The sequence below is a fragment of the Oratosquilla oratoria genome, unplaced genomic scaffold (assembly GCF_046742065.1).
Source record: "Oratosquilla oratoria isolate Oo_2021 unplaced genomic scaffold, ASM4674206v1 SCAFFOLD69, whole genome shotgun sequence".
NCBI classification, from domain to species: domain Eukaryota; kingdom Metazoa; phylum Arthropoda; class Malacostraca; order Stomatopoda; family Squillidae; genus Oratosquilla; species Oratosquilla oratoria.
Window position 1 is genome coordinate 549,223 of NW_027467733.1, and position 21,253 is coordinate 570,475.

At 45.8% G+C, this 21,253-nt stretch overlaps 1 protein-coding gene across 4 annotated transcripts in view; it reads left to right on the forward strand.

Annotated features, from left to right (window-relative positions):
• LOC143023897 (heterogeneous nuclear ribonucleoprotein K-like) overlaps positions 1 to 21,253 on the forward strand; it is a 185,791-nt gene that overhangs the window by 87,419 nt on the left and 77,119 nt on the right. For all 4 annotated transcript variants that reach the window (XR_012966238.1, XM_076182559.1, XM_076182561.1 and 1 more), the window contains 3 exons: positions 2,067 to 2,161; positions 10,176 to 10,232; positions 17,017 to 17,060. Coding sequence is in view for 3 of the 4 variants with exons in the window: in XM_076182559.1 (XP_076038674.1) it covers positions 2,067 to 2,161; positions 10,176 to 10,232; positions 17,017 to 17,060 (196 nt within the window). In the remaining variant the exon portion in view is untranslated. The remainder of the gene's footprint in view (positions 1 to 2,066; positions 2,162 to 10,175; positions 10,233 to 17,016; positions 17,061 to 21,253) is intronic.

Below are 21,253 nucleotides of genomic sequence, written 5' to 3' on the forward strand. Positions count from 1 at the left end.
GCTCTCTGCCCTCTTGAGTAACTCTCTCCCATTTTTCCCCGGCTTCATTAAGATACTCATCTTGGGGGCACATTTTAGTTTGCGAGACTATGGCCATACACGCAACACAAGAGGGAATGAAGATTCTTGTCTTTCAATGTCTATGTACACAACCACAATTATCTCTGAAGAGCGTATGCAATGTAAATGTCTTGAGGGTGTAGGTGTGTTTTTGTGTTTATATATGTTGTTTATGTACAGTGTGTTAAGTATTTTTTAGTGTGTTGTTATGTTTACGTGTTTGTTTCGTGTACATGCTCTCTCTCTCTCACACACACACACACACACACACACACACACACACACACACACACACACACACACACACACACACACAAAACACTACAGTTATGTGTATACATTCAGTAGCTGGAAAAGGACAAACTCCTAGTTTTGTTTTTCAACTTATACCATTTCATTTCAGCCAAAGCTCTCCCTGATATCGTGGGGGTCACATCCCATTGCCTAGTTGTTGCTACATGTGGCCCTTAAAAAAATTAACATAAATATATCTTATGAGTATTAAATTGTTCAGTGTAACCTTCACTTAATTTTGAAAAGGTGGCCAGCGTTCGATATTTTTTTTATAAATGTACACGATTAAACATGAGATGTTAGTAGAAAATTTAAACGATTTGATCAACGAGATTAATGTAACATTGTTGACAAAAAAAAAAGTAATGACCGATTGTAGTGACAAAAGATAGAAGTTGTGATGGTGACATAGCTTGTCAGGAATATTAGCAAATGTTCATGGTATCATTTCCCGGCCCAGGAGTGACAGATTTGTAAATAAATGAATAAATAGATAATCTGTTTCCAAGTGTCAGGTTGATCGGGAAGACCCGCTGACGGTAATCTTAAAGTCACCCCCTTTGCCCACACGTTTTCTCTAGTCGGGAGTAAAGGTCATCGATCGTCCCGTGAAAAGATGAAATGCATTTTTTGAAGCGCAAATGAAAGCGAGGAGAGTTTTCATGATATTTTGGGGCATACAGTATGTCACTACTGCCGAAAAACTTGCAATTCTAGTCACATTAATTTTACATTGTTGCTGATCACAGTGAACTTATCAATTGTGAAATTTTATTAAAAAGTTCAACGTGTACCAATAGGTTAATACTCAAGAATATTCACACATTTGAAAATGCTTTTTTTACTGTGATAACGCGTACGCACACACACACACACACACACACACACACACACACACACACACACACACACACACACACACACACAGGTTTTTTACAATTTGTGTGTGGTTATAACCTCCAAAATTACTTGTATGCTTTAGTACATGACCTTGTTGGTTGTGCGCTTAATTGTTGAAATAGGTATAGACACTCATGTGTAGGGGGCAGATAGGAAAGTCAGTTTGTTCAGACCAGGGGCTGGGGGATCCCCCAACACTATTACAGTCTCATCTCACTGACTACAAAGTTGGACGTTGTCAAAGAAAAAAAAAAAAACTTTACCTTGTAGTTAATGGTGATGACACCATCCCTTTTTTCATTTGTTGTCTTAGGATTCTGCTAATATAGTTTGAGGGGTAAAGATACTTTTTGTTGTGTATACTCTTTGTCTTTTGTCTTGTTCTTCATACCTTGTTTTGATAAGTGTTGCTCTTTCAGGTAGAGTACACACACACACACACACACACACACGCACAATTTCAGAAGCCATTGTTACTTAGTTCTTGGTATATAATTTAGCATACCCTTAGTAACAGTTTGTTGCACTCTAACATGTCTGTATATGTAGATACACATATATATATAAATATACATTTATGTATGTATATGTATTTCTGCATCGTATCTTCATCTCAGTTCTTTAAGTTATCTTTTTTCTTTGAACCCCACTCGTTTGTCCCTCCCTCCCCACCCCCTCCCTCCCCTCTCTTTCTCGCCCTCCTCGACCTCCCCTCACCCCTTCCCTTCTTTCCTCCCTCCCTCTCTCTGAGGTTGGAGGGGGGACGTGTAAGTCTCCTGATCTTAACGTGTTGCTCCGTTTGGTGTTTGCAGGGATGAAGCGGATGTCTGAGATGGAGGGAGAAGCACCGCAGAAGCGCGCCAGGCCGGCTGGCGACACTGAGATCCGACTCCTTATTCAGAGCAAGGTAAGGCTCGGCAGCGGGCAACCGCACCGGCGGGGGCCAGTGTACCCACGTGTAGTCAGGAACCAACCCGCCATGATGACCAACCCCGGGGACGGTTGTGTATATTAAACTATTGAAGGAAATAAATCGTAGTAGGTTTTAGATGACTAAATTTTGATATAGACAGATAGGACGAATGTAGACGGAAGAGTATGGTGTTGACAGGCAGCAAGTCCTCTGATGGACAAGTTTTGTTGAAGTTTATTTTCTCTCTCGCTCGCTCTCTCTAAGGTGATGCTACTTTCTCCGATGATAATTTTCTTGCAAGAGAATAATCAACACCGACATTAGCATCACCTTCAACGAAAGAATATGGAATAAAATAAATCCTAGATTATAGATAAGAATATGGAGGAAAATAAATCATAGATTTTAGATGTATAAATTGAGTAGTAGCCAGATTAGAGAAATGTAGACAAAATATGTAAGAAAAATTATAGATCATAGTATATTGATACCTAGATAAGATGAATGTAAACAAGAATATGGAAAAAAATCTTGTATTATAGATAACTATATTGAAATCTGGATAAGACGTGTTTAGACAAAAGAATATGAAGAATGAATTATAATCAATTATAGAAAATTAAACAGTGATAGCCAGATAAGGCGAATGGTGACAAAGAATATGGAAGAAAATTAATGATAGTAGGTTATGAATAACTTTATTGAATTATAGTTGAATAATTAAGACCAATGGAGAATAAGGTGCAGTCACTCGCAGCAATGGATTCAAATTGGGCACATTTAGATTTAAAAAGGAAATAGGCAAAAACTGGTCAACGAATGAAATAGACATCCATGTAAGTATTAGAGGCGTAGACCTTTTGGTCCATATCTAGGTCGGATGCGAAAAAAAATCATAATTATAAATGAATAAATAAAAACTATAATAATGTAAATAATAAATGAGCGCTGAAACTGTCGGTTGTTGTAAGAAACGGCTAGACAACTTTATGGATCGGGATGAGAGGTGGTAATGGGCATGGAACTGCTTCGTGTAGGCCTTATGGTCTCTTGCAGTCTCCTTCATTCTTATGTTCTTATGAGGCAGACTTTACTACGTCAGTAAACGGTGACCATCTCGTCCTAAGTATTCTACGCTCTCGCTACGTCAGTTTTGAGGAGAATACAAAGCGGTCCACATCGGGTCCTCACCACGTCCAAGCCGGTCTTCACCACGTCTGGTGTGACTGTCCTAATAGATAGGGGAATAGATGTAAAGATCGGATGTGTATGATTAGGTGTTAGGTAGATATTGAGTAGAACAGATAATGTGGTTTGATGTCTTGGCGACGTGTCTGCCAGGGTGAATAAAATCCCATGGCATCTGAAATGAGATAGGACATCATAAGTGAGTGAAATGTAGAATTTTGATTTTTAGTTTAGTTTTCGAGAGATGTAGGCTAACCAGAAAAAAGTTGTTCAAGTCGTGACAATTGGAAAATTTTTCCAAGATCTCTGGGTTGTCATAATTTTTATTTCTTTCTTTATTTATTAAAGGATGATTCTGCACTAAAGTAATACATTGTTGTCTGCTTGAATATTCTGTCACCAGGGTATAGAAATGCAGTGGGTTTCATATTCTCATGTATTTTTCGTATAAATATATTTGTATAGTTGTGTGTTTTTTCAATATGTATGGATATATTTTCATGTATAATTAATTTTCATGTATTTTTGTCCATGCAAGAAGAGCCTTGCAGTGTAAAGTAAATTGAGCATAGTGTACAATAAAATGCTCATCAGGAGTCATTGTATTTGCATAGAGAAACCCTTGAATTTTTTTTAGTCGCCTGAATGCTACATTTTTTTCTGCCGAGTACACAGGCGTGATGATAAAATAACTTGACGACAGGGTCGATTACTGAATGGTTTGGGACAACGGTGGATGTCTTTTTGTAAGAGGGTTGGGGGGTAGGCAAGGTGCTCCTCTAGTAGAAGTTGACCATGAGGTTCTGCTCTCGACCGAAAAAATAAGTGATCTATCGAATACTAACTAAAATGTGTGTGTGTGTGTGTATATATATATATATTATATATATATATATATCGGGTTGGACGTTTATGCGGCCAGTTTGCTGTACCCAGTTGTGTGTGTGTGACTCGTCTAAAAGAGATGACCGTAATGATTTCGTCTCTGTCCTCTGCCTTGAGCCGGAAAAAAAAAATTGGTTGGCTTTAGCCAGAAGAAGAATATGCTAGGAGAGAGACATGCTATAGGTCGTGGGGGGTTTTCTTGAAGGGTGAAGTTGAGGTGTTCTATCGGGGGAGGAGACCAGAGGCACCTCTTCTTATGGAGGGATAACTCATACCTTTTCCCCTCCATGGAGGAGGTAACCTCCAAACCTCCCGTCTGTAGACACGAAACCAGAATATCCGGTATGGTAATGATCTGGAAGAGCATGGGAGCTTCCATTAGGGAGACGTCGGCAGGAGACGAGAGCAGGAGGTAGTAGGTGGGGGGGGGGAAGGGAGGGACTCTGGTGAAGGCCTATGAAGCCGAATGATGGATGGACGGATGGATGGGGAGAGCAAGGAAGAGGTGCGAGTGACGAAAGAGAGGCGCCCGTCAATGCCTTGATGCCAAGTGGATAACCCCCGAAGGAATATTACTGGGGAAGGACCCTAAACCCGGGATTTATTTGTTCCTGCATTATTCTGGGGTGCATGTGGAGCTCTGTGCCAAATTTGGGTAAGATTCGTACCGGAATGGATACTGCAGAATAAAATGTAAGATTAATTGAAAGCTTGTGTGTTTCTTGAGAAAAGGGGAACTGATGAAGCAAGCGTCTTACTGACTGAACGCTAAGAGAGGGTAAGCGTGGCAGAGAGAAGCCAGGGAGGTGGAGGTTTTTCGTCGTAAACCTTGTCTAACTTAATATACTTGTGTGTATACAGTACATGCAAATACGCACCCACTCGCAAGCCAAAAAGCACGAACTTGCAAACACACACACACATACACACACACACACACACACACACACACACACACACACACACACAATGCTTACGTACATGCATATGTACGTTGTATAAATACATACATAATATGTGCATGCGTGCATTCGTAAATATTCCCTCCGCTGACAAAGGAATGTCAACCATGGAAGATGCCAGTATTAAGAAGCTCCTTCCACAACCTTTTATGTCGAGCTTGAAGCCAACTCGGGGGGAGAGGGAAGGACGGGGGGGGGATGGGAGAACCGGTTCCAGGTCCACCTCGTTTTCCATAAAGAGGAACAAGTCTGGGTCGGAAGCCAGGAGCCCCGCGATAGGAGATGGCGCCCGACCCGGCCGCGGGGGAGGGGGGGAGTCCTCCCCCGGGGGGATTTCTTGGGATTGGGAATATGAAAAATGGTCTTCAGTGGCTCGCGTTACTAAGGGACTGATGGGATATCGTGGGAGTCGAGGGATGGCTGGGATGTGCCTGGATTCAATAGAGTGAGGGCGGCCGTGAGGGGGGGGGGTTGGATTTACGGCGGGGGATTCGACCGAGGCGGGGTGGGGGGCAGCTACGGGGACTTAATGGGAAGGGCACGGGCTCTGGCTCGATGGGGATGGGTGTTAGAGAAAGGGGAAACGAGGGGAAGTGATGGGGGATAAATGGGAAAGGTGGGGGAGAAGTGATGTGGAAGAGATGTGCGAGGAAGAGGAGGAGGAGGAGGGAGGAGATGTGAAACTAGGAAAAGGAGGTTGAGGGGTGTTATGGAAGATAAGCGCGAGGGGGAAATGGTGGGGGAGATATGTGGAAGTGGGAAGAGGAGGTATGGGAGATGCTATGTGAAATAGATGAGTGTGGAAGGGAGGGGAGAATGGATGGGAAAGTGGGAAGAGGAGGGAGGGAGAATGAAGAAGTGGGGGTTGTGTAAAAATTGGATGGGGAAGGAAGAGAAGATAGGAGGGGAGAAAGGGGAATAGAGAGGAGACTGTAACTGTAGAAAGGTGCAATAGAAGGGAAGGTTGGAGATGAAGTGAAAGGGATAGACTGAGTTTATTTATTTATTTATTTTTAATTTGTTTTATATGTTTTTATTTCCATTTTGTCGGAATGGGGCTTGGGTTGGCTTGGCTTGGACAGTTTTAGATATTTTTATAGGGGGCGGGGTAACAGATATGGAAATTTTAGAGATTTTGAAGATGGTATTCTCTCTCCAGATTTTGTTCTACGAATGAGCTAAGGGAGAGGAGCAGGATGGAGGAGGGAAATGGGAAGATGGGTTAGGGAGGAGGGAAGAGAGTGGTGGGGTCATGATGCTAAACATATAGTTTGGGGGAAATGTGGGAGAAAATAGGAGAATGGACGAAGTGGATGGGGGGGGGGAGGTAAGACAAGCCAAGGAATCCCACGTGGAAAGATGGCAATGAAACGGAAGGCAGGTGAAGGTGAAGAAACATTCCACTGCAGGCACCTAGAATGACCTATGTTGACCCAATGTCCCCCCCCAAGAGGTCACAAAGGTCACTGACGGAAGGACGAGACGGAAAAGTTTGCATGAGTGACATGACTGGTGTCAGCTGTCTAAGCCTTTTTTTTTTTTTCGGGGGGGGGGTCCTCTCGGCCGAATAAGAGAGCCTTGCTGAGATCGAAATGGGTCTGGAGTTCGCAAGTGCGCGAGGTGGAAGAGGAGGAGGAGGTGAAGACGGAGGACCTTGGGAGTCGAGGGACGCTGCCTCCAGGATCAGGTTCCACGCGACCGGACCTTTCGTCCTTCCCTCCTTACCTTCTTCCTTCCTCCTTCCTTTATTTCCTCCATCCTTCTTTCCTGCCCTCTTTCCCGCTCTTTTTCCTCCCCTCCTTCCTTTCTTCCCTTCCTTTCTTCCCTTCCTTCCTTTCTTCCCTCACTCCCGCCCTCTCTCCTTCCTTCTCTCTTTCCATCCTTCCTTCCATCTTTACCTCCCGCATTCCTCTCGCTCCTTCCTTCCTTCCTACCTCCCGACCTTCCTTTCTTTCCTCCCTCGCTCCCTCCCAACTGTCCTTCCTTCCGCCTTTCCATTTTTGTCTGGCATTCATTCATTCGCGTACATCTTCCTTCCATATCCCCCCCCCTCTCTCTCTCTCTCTCTCTCTCTCTCTCTCTCTCTCTCTCTCTCTCTCTCTCTCTCTCTCTCTCTCTCTCTCTCTCTCTCTCTCTCTCTCTCTCTCTCGACGGACGGAACCGGTGACCTGTTGGGCAAGAACATGGTGGTGTTGTGGTTTGAATGAGAGTCACGCACTCCCTCTTTACACGGTGGTTGGTCGAGCCGGTGCTCGGGTGATCTGGATCCCCCTCATTTCCCCCCCACTCTCTCTCTCGCTGTCTCTGTCTCACTCTTTCTCACTCTCTCTCACTCTCTTTCTCTCTCTTCCTCTCTCACCCTTTCTATCCCTCCCATTTACACGTGCACGATCACACACACACACACACACACACACGACTCGGTGGCGCATTTGGTAGAGCGCTGAATTACTAGCATGTGGTGCCCGTAGTACTTGGTTCGAATCCTGCCCAGGGCCGAAATGATTTCGGTACCGCTGCGCTTCGGGTCGTTACTCTGACTCTCGTGGGCGGGGAGTTGGGTGTGTGTGTGTGTGTGGAAGGTCATAGCATTTCCCATAGATCGGACCCACGAGCTCTGAGCTCTCTTCCAGGAGGGAAATAGCTGTCGATCACGAGTCCAACACGTGATCCAAAGACCAAGTGAATACACACACACACACATACACACATCGATGATTAACCGTGTGGAAATGATATTGATGGAGTAACAGAGACAGTAAAATTGATCGTGTAAAGGCCGCTTAAGACTTCCCATTCCCCCCTTCCTTCGTTCTCCCTTCCCCCTCCTCTCTTCTACCCTCTACCCCCCACACACAGGAAGCACAGGAAGAGCCTCTACTGTTGATTCCAAGGCCTACCTGCACTAAAGAAGACACACCCCTTTCTCCTTAGCAGTGTGGGGTGGGGGTGTACTTCCTCCCCTTTTGATCACACACACACACACACACACACATACACACACGCACACACACACACATATCCACCAAGAAAAAAAAACAGGACTCCCTGGGTTCGACTCCCGCACTCGTATCCTATTCCCAGCAGTGACTGTTACCTGCCCGAACAGTCCCTAAAGCGCTCAGGCCTAAGGTGACGGTTTCGGCCGCAGCTACACAGCGCCACCTGGCGTAGACTCGTCTGCTTCCTGCCGAAGGAGACCACGAGGTTCTTTACTGGGGTAAGGTTACGCAGTCTTGGTCCTCATCAGAAGGGTCCTGCTCGTTAGACATATCCCGTGGGCCCTTTCCTCCTCTTCTGGAGAACGTTCACCCACTCTAGGACCTTCCCGTACTTTTGGCTCGGTGCGATTATCGCTCAACGATGATCGTTCATACCTCAGTGATGATCGTCAAACGATTGTCTAGAGCACTAATTTTTTGTTTTTGATTGGGGTTGTTTTGCTTCGAGCTGCAAAGTACGAGGCTGATCATTTTAACTGCACCGAGCAAAACGCACCTTTAACCCATTAATACCGGGTTTGGGGATATGGCGGGGTTTTCTTTGGTTAATAAAATCTGCCGTAGGGAGCCAGAGATTGTAGGAAAACGATCGTTGTCGATGGGATGATTGAGATATGATCCTTAAAACATTGGGAGATGTCCCCCATGGCCCCGTTGGCTGAAAAAAATAATTTGGCAACAGGCATGTGAATGTATACAAGAACGCTTTAAGACGATGGAGGAGACTTGTACCTGTAGAGATGACCTTCCTCCCGTGGGGGAATCTCCCCGTCGAGGCTGGGGTTCGAACTTGCCCCATACCGGGGGCGTTTCCCTCCCAATCGGGTTTCCAAAGTTTTCCCCCAATCCCCCCATCCCCCAGACCTGTGGGAAACCAAATGCAACCCAAGGGTAATTCTCTGACCCTCTTTAAGGTCGAACTTTCTCCCATGGGAGGAAGGACGACTTGTGACCTCTGGCTGGGAGGATCTACCTCAACTTCCCTTCCCCCCGCCCTCCTTCCCATGGTAACTCTCCTTTCAACTCCCCCCCCCCCCCAATACTCTTTCAATCCCCGCAGGTTACCAGGCTGCCTGCTTGTTAGGTTAGAATTTCCCATATTTAAACTCCCCCCACCACCACTTATATATATATACATACATACATATATACATACAACAGTAACTCCCCCTCCCTTTTCCACACAAAACATCCCAAAAACGTTTGGGGGGTCCCAGATCACCCGGCACCCAACAAGTGAGAGTCAGTCCCCCCTCCCATCCCCCCTTTATACACACACACACACACACGCACACTGGGTCTATAGGTACTCTTCTCATTCGCCATCCAAAGACATCTACTGTTCTCTCAATGAAGTTGTAATCCCCCCCCTGCCTAAGTTTACTCCCCTCTCCTAAAGGTTTACTAGCTCCCCACCCAGGATTACCTCTTCGTATCACCACCCCTTAACCAGTTCCCCCCAATAAAGGTTTAGTTCCCAAATCGAGTGTCCCCCCACCCCCTTCCCCCCATCGAGGATATCAGATAATGAGATTAATCCTACGAGGACGAATTCTCACTCGGCTGAATAAAATTGCTCGGCTCTTAATGTGAAATCCTTTTCGGGTCGACTTGTCTGTAGATGGCTATGAGGAACCCCATCCACGGTGCGATCTGATCGGATCCGACCTGATCTGTCCGGCGCCCTCAAGGCTAGATCGAACCGTTGATGGGGTTCCTTAGAAATAACATATTGCTTGGGTTAGTAATTTCGTCCGGCTTGTTATTGTTGTTATTTGACGAACGGCGATGACGTCTCAACTTTAGTTTTATTATTATAATTTTATTTATGTATTTTATTTTATGTATTTTTTGTTGCCATGCAGTGACATATTGGAGAGACGCGCAGTTATAGATTAAGAATGTATTTGTCTGGGTATGTAGGCCTATTTGAAAATGGTGCCTGTGACTAACTTTATTTTCTTTTTTCAGGCTGCTGGTTCGGTGATCGGCAAGGGAGGGCAGAACATCTCGCGCCTGCGTAGCGAGGTATGTGGTCCGCTGTGGGCAACCGCTTGGCTCCTCCCCCTCCCCCCTCCACCTCCCCCTCCCCCTCCCCCTCCTTGTGGGGTGGAAGCTTCCATATGTTTTGCCTCTTGTTTTTTCATTGTCGGGAAGTGTCAATTTACGGGCCGTGTGTTGCCTTTACATGTGGGTCGCATCTTTCACGTCCACCATCGCTTATCATGAGCAAGGTCGGAACAAGAACAGGTCGCCTCTTTTCGGGAGTGAGAATGAGGCTGTGACGTCATGAGGAATTGCTGGGTTTCCTACCTCCTGGTGACGTCATTCGTATTCTTTATGGAATGGGATACCTGTTCTTGTTTGGACTGTGGTCAGTGTTGTGTTTGTATATTTGTAAGTGTGTGTGTGTGTGTGTATGTATGTGTGTTTATGTATGTTTATGTATGTATCGTTTCCAAATGAAATGCTTCAGAAACTGAACTGTTGGCACGCCTAGTTGGTTGCACATTTCTTCCTTGTTTCGTCAAATGAAAGATACTCGTCTTCGTTGTATTCAAATTGTAGAAGGAATATAAAATGTGCAATTTCCTAAGTGTACCAGAGCTTTTTTTGTTTAGTTGTGTTGTTTGCGTGCGGACGTACGAATGTAGTATAAATGTAGTTCACAACTCGTGTGCGAGCGCGTGTGTGTAACGTGGATGGTGTGTAGGTCTGTATTTTTATCAGACTTTGTTTAGCTAAATTCTCTCTCTCTCTCTCTCTCTCTCTCTCTCTCTCTCTCCCTCCCTCTCTCTCTCTCTCTCTCTCTCTCTCTCTCTCTCTCCCTCCCTCTCTCTCCCTCTCTCCCCATCCCACCTTCTAACCCACGTCACCAAATCATTCTATATTCCCCCACCCCCCATTGTTTTCCCCCCCCTTCCCTTGGATTCAACATTGACTTTAACGTGTTGCCCACATTTCCCCGTATTATTCCAGTCAGGATTCCCCCTCTTATTTACTTGTTCGTTTATTTATTAATATATTTATTAATTATTTATTTAATTGTGTGTTTGGTTTGTTATTTGTATTTGCCATGTTCGATCTCTGTTGCGAGAACCCCACATTGTAAACGAAGAAGCTCTCTCTCTCTCTCTCTCTCTCTCTCTCTCTCTCTCTCTCTCTCTCTCTCTCTCTCTCTCTCTCTCTCTCTTTCTCTCTCTTTCTCTCTTTCCGCTTCCCTGTTCCCTGATTCATGTAATTTTCTTTTCAGTTTTACGTGGCCCCTCATTTTTAATTATAATTTCTCTCGCTCTCGCTCTTCTTCTCACCCTCTTTGTGTGCTCCATTTCGTTCACTCTCGTTTATATTCTACCCCCATTTTCTCCCACCGTCATTCCCCCCCCCCCTCCTCACTTGTTTTCTTTGGCCTTTTTCTTTCTACTCTTTCCTGCCCTTTCCCCCATTTTCTATTCCTTTCATTCGGCTGACATTTGTTTCCTTGTTTTTCCATACGCATACTCCCTTCTCCTTTTCTCCCTTTCCTCTCGTCACTCTTCATCTTCCTCCTCCTCCCCTTCCCCTCCCCCTCCCCTCTTCCTCCTCCTTACTCCTCCTCCTCCTTTCTCCTCCTCCCTCTTCCTCCACCTTTCTCCTCCTCCCACTTTCTCCTCCCCCTCTTCCTCCTTCCTCTTCCTTTCTCATCCTCCCTCTTTCTCCTCCTCCTCCTCCCTCTTTCTCCCTCTTTCTCCCTCTTCATATTCCTCCTTCCTCTTCCTCCTCCCTGATTCTCCTCCCTCTCCCCTTTCCCTCGTTTCCCACCTTCCGCCCCCTCTCCCCCTCCTTTCCCCCTTCCTCGTCACTCGTCAGTGGCCTTCAGTTTTCTCAATCCTTCCCCATGGATCATTTGTTTTGATTTCATTGCTTTTGATCTTATTTCGCTTCTCCCTAATCATGTCATATCTTCCCTTTCTCTACCTTCCCCTTTCTCTTTCATTCTTCTCCCATTCTTCCCATCCTCAGCTTTCCTTCCATTTCCTTCTCCTTCCCCTACCCCTTCCCCTACCCCTTCCATTCCATTCCTCTCCCAATCCTCCCTTCCTCCGCTTTCCTTTCACTTCCTTTCCTTTTCCCTTCCCCATCCCCTTCCTCTTCTTTTTCCCTATGGCATCCCTTTCCCTTCCCTTCCCCTTCTCTTCGCCTTCCCTTCCCTTCCAGTTCCCTTCCCTTCCTTTTCCTTCCTTTCCTTTTCCTTCCTTTTCCTTACTTTCCTCTCCCCTTACGTTTCGTTCCCTCTCCGTTTCACTTCCCTTTCCCCTACCCTTCCTATTATCTGTTCTTTCCTCCTCCTCTGTCTTCCTCCAATTATCTTTTTCACTCGCTTATAAATGTCTACTCGTTAAAAAGAAAAGGAATTCTGATCACTTTCTGTTGCCTAACATTGGCTCTTCGACTCCACCACCATTTCGCCATTTTGTCCCCCAAGGATAGAAGCGATGGTTAAAGGGAGGGTCAAGTCAAACATTTCCATATCATCTCCCCAAATCTTTGCTCATCACTAATTTTCTTGTCATTCTCTCTCTCTCTCTCTCTCTCTCTCTCTCTCTCTCTCTCTCTCTCTCTCTCTCTCTCTCTCTCTCTCTCTCTCTCTCTCTCTCTCTCTCTCTATACATTTATATATATTTCTCCTTTATATCACTCTCTCTGCTTTGGGACACGCACAATGTCTCTCTCTACATTATTTCTTGTTTACTTCCTTACATTTAACTTTACCTATCTCTTCCCCCACATTCCAGCTCCCCCCCTCATGACGCCGTCTGTCTTTTCCCTTCTGTCTATTATGAACCTACTCCAACATAGTTTCTCTACATTTTCTCTTCTTTTTCCCTTCTTGACGTCCCCACTCCCCATATTTCTTTTCCACGCAATTCCATCTCCATCATCCACCCATCATCCTTTCCCCATTTCCACAGCTTGCCCCCCACTCCCCATTACCAGCGTTTCCACGTACCCACCCCATATTCATTATCCTTTACCCATCCCCCACGCAGCTCGCCATCCCTCTCCTCTTACCCGTCTGCATTCCTACAACCCTCCTCCCTCCTCTCGCCTTCTCCTCTCCCCTTCTTCTGTCCTCTCCCCTTCTCCCTTCTCCCTCCTCTCCCCTTCACTCCTCGCCCGCTGTCCCCTCCTCCCTTCCCCTCCTCTCCCCTCTCCCCTTCTACTCTCCTTCTTCCCCTCTCCTCTTCGTCTTCATCTTCATTCACCACCTCCCATCCTCTTGTTTCCTTATTGTCCTCTTCCTTCTCCGTCCCTCCCGGCCCCTCCCATCCCCTCCCTCCCATCCCCTCCACTCCTATCCCCTCCACTCCTATCCCCTCCACTCCCATCCCTTTCCCTCACTGCTCCTCCCCTCGACTCCCATCTCCCTCCCTCCCTCCCCGTCCCTCCCCGTCCCTCCCCTCCCATCTCCCTCCCCTCCCATCTCCCTCCCCTCTCATCTCCCTCCCTCCCTGTACCTTCCCTCCACTCCCATCCCCCTCCACTCCCATCTCTCTACCTCCCTTTCCCTCCCCACCTCCTCCAGCCCTTTCCTTCCCGTTTCCTCCCCTCCACTCCCATCATTTTCCTTCCCCCCCCACTCCCATTCCCATCCCCCTCACTCCTTCCCTCCTTCATTCTCAACCCGAATTTTCGACCTTTTGTAGTCTCTATTATCTCGAGACCTTATCTTTTTTTCCGTTCCTCTTCTTCCTCTCTCTTCTGTTGTACTCTTTGCCTTTACTCTTCTATTGGATTTCCTGTTTCTCTGTCATACTCGTCTTCCCCTCTCTGATCTTCTTATTCATCCTCTTCCTCCTTCCCCTAGTCCACTTATTATTCGTCCATTCCCATCCCTCTCCTGCATCTCCCTACTCCATCTTCCTCCACTGCTGCTCCTTCTTTTTTCAACTCTTCCCCCTCCTCCTCCTCCCCTTCCTCTCTATCTCGTCCTCCTCCCCTTCATCCCCCTTTCCCTTTTCCTTCCCCTTCCTCCCCTCATTCTACCCCTCATTCCTCGCCTCATTCTCTCATTCCTCGCCTCCGCTCCCTCATCCTCCCCCTCCACCATCCTCCTCCATCATCCTCTTCCCTCTTCATCTACCTTTAGGTTGGGGAAGGGTTTAGTGTGTAGCCTGGAGAAGGAGGAGGAGGAGGCTGTTTTAGATATGGGAATGTAAAATAATAGGTATGCCTTTTTCTGATGAGATCTGTGTGTGTGTGTGTGTGTGTGTGTGTGTGTGTGTGTGTTTACGTCGAGTTCAGAGCTGACCTCGTAGTACTACCAATCGCTCTGTCGTGTCTTGTTTTGTCTTGTCTTGTATGATTGTGACATTCTGTGTCGAAACTGTCCTGTTCTGGTGTGTTTTCAGTGTTGGTGCTGTCGTTGTTGCTAAGGTTGTCATGATGGGTGCATTACTGTCCCCTGTTATTGTGTTTTCTTCATTTTTTTTATTTTTATTTTTTATTTTTATGTTGATTGTTGAAATCTGTCTGTTAGTCTTAAATGTTCCTACTGCTGTAGCTACGCTACATATTTTCATTGTGTGTGTGTGTGTGTGTGTATGTATGTGTGTATGTATATATATATATATATTTATATATTTATATATATATATACATTATATATATATATATATATATATATAATGTATAATATACATATATAATATATATATGAAATATGATTTTTAACCTTAAGGTCTTACACTTTTTTATTTTAATTTTACTTTTCAGACTATTTTTATTTTATTTCCTATCCATCTGTTCATGATATGTGTTAGAAATGGCTGCATATATTTGACTTTTGCCTAGCCAATGTTGTTATATTTGAAAATATATTGCCTGCATATATATTGTCTTTCTTTGTCGTTACTATAATGAATATATTTTCTGTATATATTTACCATTTCTTTAGCATTTGACCATACTATGTATTGTTGTGACGGGCCTGACCACATATATAGGACCATGGTGCACTGCCAATATATATATATATATATATATATATATATATATATATATATACATATGTAATGTGTAAATTTTCTGGTGTCCGTATGGTCTTTGTGTCAGTGCCTACTGACACCGGGCATGTGTGCGCGTGCGCCCGTTCACGCCCATGCATTGAAAAAAAAAATGTTTTTTATTTTCATATATAAATATATAATTTTTATTTTGCGCGCGCACCCGAGGGAGTATCTGTTAACTGGTTCCTTTTCTCCCTCCCCTCATTGGCCCGTCACCACCATCATCTTGGCCCCGCCCACTCGGTCCGCCCACTTGGCCCGCCCGCCCACTTGGCCCGCCCACTCGGCCCGCCCACTCGGTCCTCCGCCCGCCCGCCCGCCCGCCCACTTGGCCCGACCACCCACCCACGCCCACGATGCCGCTGCCGTGGCCGCCCTGATTTGGATAATGCTGCCCCCAACAAACCAACAAACTACCACCAACAAACAACGACTGCCAACAACACCCACTGCCACTACCCACCATCACCACCTATCACCACCACAAACACTAATAACCCATACCCTCTTTCACCCGCAATCCCTTCCCACCACCACGTCCCTAACACCACCACATCCCAACACTCCTGTCACCACACTGTATACACCACTTTTAAAACACGAATTTTATACACTCCTTCATATACATACAACCACATTACCCCCATATAAATTACCCTATTACATGGTAACACCAAACGCTATATTGTTATGAACATCGCAATGTCACCACCACCACCACCATATCGCTAACCGACGTCACAATCAAAAACTCACTCAATGCAACAAACACACCACAATTCTTTTTCTGATTCATTTACACTTGTGCTCTTGTACTCTTGAACCAATGAACACAACTGTGATATTTGTACACCTTTTATATGTTCTTGTACGGCTACGCTACTGTGCACATGACACGCCCATCATGCTACCCACTGCTTGACCACGAACAAATAACGCCCACGGTCACTTCCACCTACCCACACCCACGCCCATCCACCAACATTCACACCCACATTTACTCATCTACTCTCCACCCATGCCCAATTACCCAACATTAATAACTGCCCCCATTGCCCTCGTCCCCCCCCCTCACCCACTAACGCTCACACCCATCTCACCCCCACCTCTTCATTCTTTCACCCACACTTTCGAAATGTGCCCCCATATTCACGTCCATTGTTGCAATTATAAATAATATGTGCACCCCAAAATCTTACCCGCCCCTGAAAAAACACACATACACACACACACACACACACACACACACACACACACACACACACACACACACACACACACACACACACACACACACACACACACACACACCTCGCTATCGTGTCCGCCAATTTCTTTCTCTTGCCATATATCATTTACCCAAACTCATTACATGCACATGTACACCTGGTATTTACTGGCGCACCTCTCCCTCTTATTGCCATTTCCCGACGCGCGCGCAAACACACACACACACACACACACACACACACACACACACACACACACACACACACACACACACACACACACACACACACACACACACACACACATATTGAACCATGACTGCACTCAAAATGATCTCAATCAATTCCATACCATCAACATCTGGATCACGCCACACCCTCCCTCCCTTCCCCTCTTCCCTCTTCCCTCTTCCATGACCATCGCCAAACCTCCACATTCACATACTCATAACCACACGCCTACCAACCCTGACCATCACCTACACCACCACCACTACCACAACTACTACTACCATCACATGGCCCCTACCACAGAACCAAGCGAGTATCACGGTCCCCGATTGCCCTGGTCCCGAACGGTAATTATTAGAACATTTGTATTACTAATTGCAGTAGAACCCTCCTATAACGCTGTAACGCCCAGAAAGAAAAAAGTATATATAAAATAAAAATATATTAAAAAAAAAAAAAAGAATCACTGCCAGAGCCTATGTAGTTGAGGCCGGCCAGTGAGTCGGTCCAATGGTTCAGTCAGTCCTGGCTGACTGATCGACTGACTGACTTGACTGGCTGACCTGGTGGGTGTCCTCTCACTGCTCCCGAGCCTCACCCGCCTGTCTGCCATCTGCCCCTGCTGCTGACCATATTGCTGCCCCTTCTGCTGCCCTCTGCTGACATATGGTTCGAACCGCGCGTGCGCACGCGCGCCCCGCCGCCATGTGCACGTGTTGGAATTCCATGAGTGTGTGTGTGTGTATGTATGTATGTGTGTGTGTATGTATGTATTTGTGTGTTTTGTGTCTGTGTTTTTGTTATATATACTATGCACTCAGTTTCTTTTCATGTGTCTCAGTTAATGTGTGTGCGCACGTATGTATTGTGCATGCATATGTGAGTGTAAATGTTTGTGTATAAATGTACAGTATGCGTGTAATCACATGTGTTCACAAAGTCTGTATGAGGTGTGTGTACGAGTGTGTGTATACTTTATATTCGAACTGATCCATCAATCCGTTGCCCCTGTTCTCTTGCAGAATACCCCCGGTCTCTAGGTAACCGGCAACAGCCAACGAACTGAAAATATGTTACCGATATACTTTGATGAATGTATACGTGTGTGTGTGTGGTCGGTGTGTGCGTGAATGTAGGGAATCATGCTTGGCTCTATGTATATGTAAAGCGGGAATGAATCCATTCCAAGCTTTGACCGGGAATGGGAAAGGGACCGACGCCAGTCGCCCGGTCTCATTGACAAGAGAAGTGGCATCGTAATCCTCCATTCTCAGGTTCGTCCTCCAAAAGGATTAGATTGAGGTATTACGCCCACGTGATGAAACATTATCTTAGATCAAGTGCTGGACTCGTGATCGACAGTTATTACCCAGAAGGACGAGAGCTCAGTGCTCGCATAAGACCATCCATGGGTAATGCTGTGACACACACCCGTCCCCTTGCCCAAAGGTTCAGTATAGTGGGCTTGTCACTGTTTTACTGGGATGCAATCTCGGTTCCACCACAGTGATGGGTCTTGACGCTAATCACTAGACCCGCAAGCGGAGTGAGTGTGTGTGTGTGTGTGTGTGTGTGTGTGTGTGTGTGTGTGTGTGTGTGTGTGTGTGAGAGAGAGAGAGAGAGAGAGAGAGGTGTGTGGATGAAGCCACACAAACACATGATTTTTTTTGTATATGCAAAAATTTGCTGAACTAATTAACACAATTCATATATATTTTCATTATTGTACTTTGAATAAAAATATTAGTACAGTGTACCCTCTTCATTTGATAATTAATTCATTGAAGAAACTGGTCATGCTGAGCTTTGAAGTAATTGTATATCAGGCGACCACGTAATAGCTCAAGTCCTTTGTACCTTGTAAGCCCAGTTATTAGTTTGGTCCTTTCCCAGAATAAAGTTATTAAAGTAGTTCATAGAATTCTTCAAGGCATGGCCAGGTTGTTTTCAGTATAAAATATATTTCTATTATTATGTAAATTGATCATTTAATCCATACACGACACCCTGTGTGTTTGTGTGTTATTCACCATGGTTTTGGATCACGTGTTGGACTCGTGATCGACAGCTATTTTCCTCCCGGAGGAGAGGAAGAGTATGTGTGTGTGTGTCTGTCTGTTTGTGATTGAAAGATTAAGGCTACGCCAGCACATTTCTATGATTTATTTGGATGAGCTTGTATGTTTGTAAATATAATTTTGTTACATGTAGTCTATACTTGTGTATATGTAATGTTTGTATAATTATACATAGTTTGCATTGTGTGCTTGTGCTCGTGTATAATTAGTCTTTGCCTCTCGTCTTTTTTTAATCTGTGTATTGGCATGTATGTGTATGAATCTTTTCTTCCTTCGTTATATTACTGGTGGAGGAAGTATGCAAATATATTTTGGTCTACCTAAATTTTGCGAGTTTAATGTGTGTGTTTGTGTGCGTGTGCATGTGTACATGTATGTGCGGAAAATATTTTTTTCTTGTATTTACGGGTGCGCGTGTTTACACATCTTTTGTGTGTACGCACGGGTTTACAAGCGGGCACCCCCCCCACAAGATGAGTTTCTCGAAGGAGGCGCTGAAGATGCTGAAAAAGGGCTTTGGCTCAGCAGGCTTGAAATGGCAGTCTTTGGCAGATTCAGGTTATGTTTGTGGACGCCCCCCCTCCCCCTCCCTCTGCCCCTCCCCCCTTGCCCCTTCAGAGGGCAACCCACGAGACACCCACCACCGCCCTCTTCAGCCACCCACCCTGCGGGGGCCGGGACTCCACCGGTGGGCGGCGGTGGGTGTGGTGTATGTGTAAGAGGGCTGAAGACTGGCGGGGAAGGGTTGGGGGCGGGGTGGGGGTTGGGTTGTTGGGGGGAGGGGTTGTGGTCATCTTAGCGAGGTTGTGTGGGCCAGACAGGCGTTATAGCGGGGGTTATACTTTCTCTTTTATTATTATTATTATTATTTTACTCTCCTTCTTCGAGCGTTTCTGTACTCGTTCTCTTTCTGTTTATGATCTGATTTTTTATTTTTGCCGTACTAATATTTAGTTGGGTGATTGGGACACCAGTCGCCCAATCATCCAACCAATTATTTGCCTCTGCTATTGCTCCAAATACCGGTCCTCCCTTACCTCCCTTCCCTACCTCCTTTTCTACTTCTTCCCACTATCCCTACCGCTTTCCCTCCCCTCCCTCCTTCCTCCCCTCCCTCCCTCCCCACTTCCTTCCCTCCCTCCCCTCCTTCCCTCCCTCCCCTCCTTCCCTCCCTCCCTCCCTCCCTCCCTCCCTCCCTTCCCTCCCTTCCCTCCCTTCCCTCCCTTCCCTTCCTCCCTCCTTTTTCGCCCTCCCTCCCTCCCTCCCTCCCTCCGAACTTCCTTTCCTTCCTCCCTCCTTTTTCGCCCTCCCTCCTTTTTCGCCCTCCCTCCTTTTTCGCCCTCCCTCCTTTTTCGCCCTCCCTCCTTTTTCGCCCTCCCTCCTTTTTCGCCCTCCCTCCTTTTTCGCCCTCCCTCCTTTTTCGCCCTCCCTCCTTTTTCGCCCTCCCTCCTTTTTCGCCCTCCCTCATCCCCAACTACCTTTTTTTTTCCCTCTACGTTCAACCTCCAGTCTCTCTCCCCCACTCTTCCGCCCGCCTCGACCTTCCTCCTCCATATTACCCTTTCCTCTTCCGCCCCACTCCTATCGTATGCTTGCACTTCGGCGCTAATGTTCCTGCCTGCTTGCTTTCCCCTCTCTTCTACCCTCTTTTTATCTCCTTTCCCCTCGACCCCCCAAAAAAATATATATGTGATAGAAGCCACTAATGCACAGATATGTCATGTAGATAACTAACCTAGCTGTCACAACCAAGGATCGAACCCGGGCCTTGGAATTATGAGGCCAGTCTCGTTCCACTTTCCGTTTCTGCAAAGGAATGGAATTTCATACAAAGCTGTGAAGTTGAAGTTGACCCCAACTGCACCCAACCCTAACCTCACAACCCCGTCAGCAACCGTGGGGGGACACCGGTTGGCGGTGTTGTGGAAAATGTGGTGCACGGATCGCAGTTGTGGTCGACTTCGGCTTTGAGGTTTCAGGCCTTTGAAGCCTCTGCAGCACTGTGGTAAGAGACTAGGCTGTTAATATCCTAACCCAAGTACGTCCATTGGTTGTGGCAATATGCATATACATCATGTGTGTGTGGATGTATGTATACATATATATATATATATATATATATATATATATTATATATATATATATATATATATCATACAATCCATGACCGTCGCGTAGAGGATTCGAACCACCGCCTATAGACTCGAGAGAGTCCACAGCACCCGCCTTTAACCACTCGACAAAGCAACTGTATATGGTTTTCGATGGAGAGGTAACGCTCTTTGATACAGAACACAGGGATTTACTTATTTATATTTAGTCAAGGTATATTGGGGGATGCCAATATTTGGGGACGAGGGAATGTGGGAAGTAGATGGATATATATATATATATATATATATATATATATATATATATATATATATATATATTTGAATAATTCGCTAGTGGACAGCGACATC